General features: G+C 39.6%; 1 protein-coding gene across 3 annotated transcripts in view; it reads right to left on the bottom strand.

The window, feature by feature from the left end:
- The window catches only part of Fam135b (family with sequence similarity 135 member B), a 272906-nt gene that overhangs the window by 169133 nt on the left and 97014 nt on the right, over positions 1-6759 (bottom strand). For all 3 annotated transcript variants that reach the window (XM_005354527.2, XM_026782497.1, XM_026782496.1), the window contains exon 2: positions 5606-5701. In XM_005354527.2, the coding sequence (XP_005354584.1) occupies positions 5606-5682 (77 nt within the window). In that variant the 5' untranslated portion in view covers positions 5683-5701. The remainder of the gene's footprint in view (positions 1-5605; positions 5702-6759) is intronic.

The raw sequence follows: 6759 nt of genomic DNA, 5'->3' as shown, positions 1-6759 counted from the left end.
GCGGGAGGAGGGGGCGGGAAATGGGAGGCTGGGAGGAGGCAGAAATTTTTTCTTTCAATAATAAAAAAGAAAAAAATGAAAACCACTGTCAGTCATTAAAATTTATATACTGTTGGTTAATAGACTAGCTTTAAGAGAAAATGACAGCCAATACCAGCCATTAAAAATTGGTTTGAGGAATATATTTGAGCTGGAACTTGCCTAGCACAGAATTTTTTGAGGTAGATATAGACATCAGAGGAACAAGAATGTTCTGAGAACCAAGAAAAAAGTTTAAGAGTAAATTATACAAGATTTGAGAACTTGGTGAAGAAGTAAAAGCAAAAGGAACAGAGGGTTCTCAATAGGAAAGCAGAATGGTCACAATAACCCTGGAGTTTGTCCCTTCCTAGGTGGTATTACAGACAGACTGGAAACAAGAGAACAAACCACATCTTAAAGACACTGGCTACCGTGCTGGCTCACTGCATGCATTTTTTACTATAATTTTCAGCTTTCCATGGTGAGAAGGCTAGCTATTATAGGCTATAAGATATTGACTTTTTTATTTTGTTTTTAGTCAGCACACAAAGTTATAAATTTTATTTTGGAATTTTCACATATATTTATGCAAATATACTTCTTTCTTCCTATCCACCCTCCACTTCCCTTCCCCACCACTACCCTGTTCCTGCTTGATGTGGACTTCCTCTCTACAGCTGGTCCTCTTTCTGCTCAATGTAACATGTGTTCCATCACAGTCTCTTACTCTCCTCCTGCTTTAACTCATCCTCCATATGTTAGGGAGGCTCCACATGTTTTGAGTTTGTTTGTTTGTTAGCATGTGTAGGAATGTCTTGTCTACATAAATGTCTGTTAACCACATGTACGTCTCGTGCCCACTGGGGCCAGAAGAGGGAAGTGGATTCCCTGAATTTGGAATTACAGGCAGTTGTTAGCCACCATGTGGGTGCTAGGAATCAAAACTGAGTCTTCTGAAAGATTGGGCACTATTTTTTACTGAGCCATTTCTCCAGTCCACACCATATGATAGTTCATGTGTTCTTATCCTTTGACAATTCATACATTTATAAAATGTACTCTGATGATTTTCACACTCTCCCTCCTCTCCTTTCTCATCTGTCTTTCACTCCTGCCAAACCTGTGCTCGTCAGCAATCCTCATCCTGTTTCATGCCTTTTCTTTTGTCTTGTTTTGTTTGTTTAATGAAAGAAACAAGGACATGTGCTCAGCTATGTTCACAGCAGCATTATTTGTCATAGCCAGAACCTGGAAACAACCTAGAGGCCCCTCGACAGAAGAATGGATAAATATAGTGTGGTACATTTATACAATGGAGGACTACTCAGTGGGGAAAAAAAATAAAAACAATGACATCTTGGAATCTGAAGGCAAATGAATGGATCTAGAAAAATCATATTGAGTGAGGTAACCTAGACCCGGAAAGAAAAATATAATATGTATTTGCTCATAAGTGATGTTTAGACATAAAACAAAGAAAAGCAAGCCTTCAGTCCCACAACCCTAGAGAACCTAGACCTAGACAATGAAAAAGACCCTAACAGAAACATACACAGATCTACATAGGAAGGAGAAGAAAACAAGATCTCCTGAGTAAATTGGGAGTGTGGGGATCATGGGAGAGGGTAGAAGAGGAGAGGGAAGGAAGGGAGGAGAGTGGAGAAAAATGTATAGCTCAATAAAAAACAAAAAACAACAACAAAAACACGCAAAAGTTCTTTAAGCTCATAGGTGGCAGAGCATGGCTTCAAATCCCGTTCTGGTTTCCAAATTCCAGGTCCCCAGTAGACTATGTCTGCCTTTTGTTAGCACAAGTCTTAGTGTTGAACGTGGGTGTGACACCTTATGCTATTTGTTGACTATGGTAAAGATATGTTCCCCTTTGAGAATTTGCCTCAGCCAATATAGACTTTGGATAAATGCAGGTTGAGTGTTTGCTCAGAGCAAACATCATCAGAAGACACCCTGCTTCCTGGAGCTAGAGAAGCCATCCTCAAATATTAATGTGCTAGAAGCCAGTAACTCGCTAGCAGGGGCAATTCTCATGCAACCTTCTGCACTTCTGCTCTCTCCACCATCTTCCAGCTCTGACATTGTTTCTTCTCTTCTTCCTTGATATTCCCTGAGTCTTAGGAAAGGGAAATTGATATAGATATTTGATAAGTAGCTAAACACTCACTGTGGCTTATTCTTTGCATCTTGAATAGGAATGAGTGCTTGCATTAACCACTACCCACTACAAAATGAAGTTTCTCTGAACAAAGTTGGGAGCAGCAGTTCTATAATATAAATATAAATATTTAGATGGCAGTTTGACAATATGACAATTTATACAAACAATACAATATTAATAAGATGTCCCTTAGGGCCTATGGCTTTCCTAGCCAATGGTTTTCACCCATTTTTACAGTCCAGGTATGAATCCCCTCCTGTAGACCAGGTCTGAAATTCAACCAAGAAAGTGAGTAGTTACCCTCATACAATTTTGACTCTGTTGTATCATTTAGAATTTTTTGCAAGACTGGTTGGTATTGTAACATGCAGAATCTAGCTCTAAATAAGACCAGTGATGCCTATTCTTATCTAGCAACCTGGATAGCATCTTCCAGCATAATGAAAAGTAACCAATGAGGTGAGTTTCATAGTCAGCTCTAGACTGAGTTGTCTGTCTTGCAACAAAACATGCAATGTCTTTAGCATCACAACAATACCAGTTAATTATGAAAGGAAAACAAAAATTGTGACAGCCTACATTGCCCATTTTCTTATTCTTCCACTTTGAAGTAGGAATGTTCAGTGTGCCTATCCTTTAACTCTATCTTACCAGTTTGAAATAAGACTTTGAGATTTTAGTGGTAGAACAAATACTTTTCATACTCACTCACACACACACATGCACACCACACACACACACACACACACACACACACACACACACACCTTACCTTTCGTGGTGAAGAAGAACTTGGATATGTCTACCTGCCCCCTCCGTTCCTTCCACTCCATTCCTTACCTACTCCTCTCTCTCCCCATCCGCCTCTAAAACACATCTCTATCTATAATATATATTATATGTAATATATAATCCCTATATCAATCTGTTTATTTTCAGCAGGAAATGGTTGATTTTGATTTATTGTATACTTCTGTCATGTGCCACTTTGCCACAGTTCCAAGGCATTGGAGCTCACTTATCTTGAACCAAAGCTTCCAAACATGTTAACAAAGACAAAACTTTTCTAATTTGATTTTTTAAATTGTTTAAATGATGGAGCTCTGAATGGGCAGACCCTCCTAGTGACCATATATGCAATATTCATTGAATCATTTCATCATTAAACCTTTCATTCTCTAAATCAACCACTTTTTAGCAACCACTGCTGTTATTCTTACTGACAGCAGAAATCCATTAATTTCTTTTATAGGAGGTACCCTAGGGCCTCATCTTGCCTACCAGACTTGGGATGCAGCCATCTATCTTCTATGAAGTTTTTCTGCAAGTGTGGCTCCTTTGGGATTCACACTAAAAACATTCTCAAATATTGAGCCTCAGGGATCATGCCTATCAGAAACTCTCCTAAGAAATACAGAACTCTGGTTGGCATCATGCCCAGCCCATCTACAGCTCACTGAAGGCAGCAATCCAGGGGGCTGTTGTTCACTACTTTTATTTTATTGCTGATTATACATTATGGATTCTAGAACTCATTTCTCTAAAAGTAGAATTCATTTTCTTCCAAACCCATGAAGACATATTTACTATTATATATTCTCATATTTTTAATTATAAGCTCAAGACATAATGTATATATAAATAGTGGGGCTAAATGTTAACAGTCCTGGTAACCAAGGTATGATTGCATCAAATGCTGGAGGGTTTCTGTTCAGTTCTAGTGAGTAACTAAGAGTATAGTAATAGACTACACTGTTTGGGAACCTCTGCCTTCCCCAGGACCCACAACTCATAGGAATGCATCCCACACTTGGCATTGGGATTTTCTTTTAGTATAAGAGTGGACTGAAGGTAGAGGGGGTGGGAACATGAGAGATCAGGTGGTGCAGGGTACGGAGGGGGGAGTACTGAAAGAGACTACTGTAAAAGAGGTGCATTTCGGTGTCAGGTGAAAACCTGGTGCATGGGAATCTCCCTGAAATCTTCAAGGATGACCCCATCTAAGACCCGTAGCAATAGCAATGCATAGGCTGAACTGGTTGTCTCCTGTGACCTCATTGGAGACATTTTCTTCATTGAGTCCCCTCTTCTCACAACTTTAGCTTGGGTCAACCTGACATAAACGCAGCCAGCACAAGAACGCTGCTTGCAAGAACCTTAAAAAGGTCATAGAAGAGGAGAACTGGTGGATACAAGTATACATTTGGACAGAAGAACTTACTTCTCAAGTTGGGATAATATTTATAATTTGGAAAAATTACCTGATAACAATTAATTGTACATTCATTTCAAAATAATAGAGAAGGTTTTGAATAATCCCAGCATTGAGAAGTGACAAATACTTGCTGCCAAGGAGGTGACAGTTGTTCTAATTTGATTACACATGTTTAAGTATATAAATACCATCCTGTACCCCAGAGATATTCATACTTTTGGATAAAATGGGTAATAGTGAGTTTGTGCGACTCCAATTCTCACATCTAGATGCCTATGATATGACAGGGAGCCATAGGCAGAAGAACCAATGACTCCTATCCAATGGCCACAGACCTTAGAGCACGTCTTTCTGAGACTAGGCAAGCCTAGGTCAGTAGAAATGAGTGGCCCCCACAAGTTAAGCCAAGCCCACATTGTTTAACCCCAGAACGATGGTATAAGTTGAATTTTCTCGTACAAAGCCACAATGGGTTTGTTGCTGTTGCTTTTGCAAAGTGGTTGGTGTCCTGGACATCCTCTGGCTCTGTGGACGTTAGCATAGAAATCCCACTGCTAGAAGACTTGGTTTTCTCGTCAGTAATGTGGGGAAAGGGGCTTCAGCCATTGTGAATGGGTAGCATTGGTCCGCGAGCCATCACTTTATGTACATAACTGCTTATTTTTTTAATTATTCAGTAGCCCCGGAGTGAAACTTGTCATAAGGATTCACGGACATTTTGAATTTAGAATGCTAAATTCAGATTACATTCTCAAAATAATGACATCAATTATATTTTAGTTATGATTAAAAACAGTGTCCAGTTTTTAAAGATTGGTCATGAGTTTTATACCGCATGTTTGTGGGAGATAACTCCAGCAAATACTACAAATAGGATTCATTTTTACCAAACAACACAGTCAAGCCTCACTTCCCACAACTCAAAACGCAGTGAAAAGACCAACAGAGACGGGAGTTGCAGAAGAAAATGAGGGTGGACAAATAAATTAGCTTTTAGTCAATACATATTTTACTCTCAGATGAACTAATAGTTGGAATTTTCCATGGTCAGGAAAATAATGAAAATTCTCCATTAATCCCAAATATCTTCTCACCTGACCCCCCACACAGATACATTTGGATATAAACACATACACACACACACTGAGAGAGAGAGAGAGAGAGAGAGAGAGAGAGAGGGATTGAAGTGTACTCACCCTCTCTGAAAGAGATCCACATTATAGAATTTATGTAGCTCTACAGAAAACTCAACTGTTCCTTGTACTTCAGACATGATCTTTTCGGTTCATTACCTGAAAAACAAAGGAATAAATTAATTGATTAAGATGGCTTCAGCCAAACATAGCCTGGCATCAATACTAGGAACTTAGCAATGCTTAGATGGACAAGAACATGTGGCTGACAGGATCAGTAGAGCACCGTGTGTCTCCTTCATGGTGTGTTCAAAGGTTTTTCTAATAGGGAAAAAAAAGCAGAAACACACAGTGCCTTCCTGAGTGCCATGTGGTTAGCACCTGTTATGGCTGGAACTGAGTCCTGGTCCAGGCCCTTTCATCTGCCCATGACATGGAAGCCACATACCCCCAGTTTCTCACAGGAAACCTTAGGCGACTCTGTGCTCTTTCATCAGTGGGTGTGGATGGTAACTGCATCAGGGTTGGATAACTGAGGAGAGGGTGAAGTGAGCATGCCCTGCTCATCATTTTGTACACACCCTGGCATGTAGCAAATTCTCAATAAATGCTAGCCAGCACTGATAATGCGTACCGATCACTGACCATCACTCTATCACCAGTACTGAAGACATTGAGGACGCAGGTGCCTGAGGTGGCAGCAGAACGCATGGGTGCTGTGACGGGCAGAAGCTAACCTAATTTGACAGATTGATGCAAAAGCTGATGAGAATGTTGGGCAAGACACCCGGAATAAAATAAAATTACAACTGTCCACATCTGATACTGGAAACAAACCAAGAAGAGGCCCCCAGGCCTACTGAATTTTTGAGTTTGTAAGACCAACTAGATGTGAGATAGTTGAAAGAAAAAAAAAAGTAAATCAGTAAAACACCTGTTATATTCTTAGTGTCGCATACATTATTTTACATACTATCTGGCTTTGACAACAATGACTTTATATGATAAAGACTATTATGTTATTTTTTTAAGATAAAGAAAAAAGATGAAGGAAATTCTTTCTTGCAACCCAAAACCAAAATATTGTATCGTTTGGCAAGTCTCCTCATTATTCAAAGGCTCAGTTTGCCATAATGTATCATGGAGACAATGTACCTGTGGCCCTGCTATTATTGGTATGTGGTATGACCTATGGGAGAAAGAGCGAAAAAGACAGA

This window comes from Microtus ochrogaster, chromosome 15 (genome assembly GCF_000317375.1).
Source record: "Microtus ochrogaster isolate Prairie Vole_2 chromosome 15, MicOch1.0, whole genome shotgun sequence".
NCBI classification, from domain to species: Eukaryota; Metazoa; Chordata; class Mammalia; order Rodentia; family Cricetidae; genus Microtus; species Microtus ochrogaster.
The sequence above is the reverse complement of the archived record's forward strand: the minus strand, read 5'-3'. Positions and strand labels throughout refer to the sequence as shown.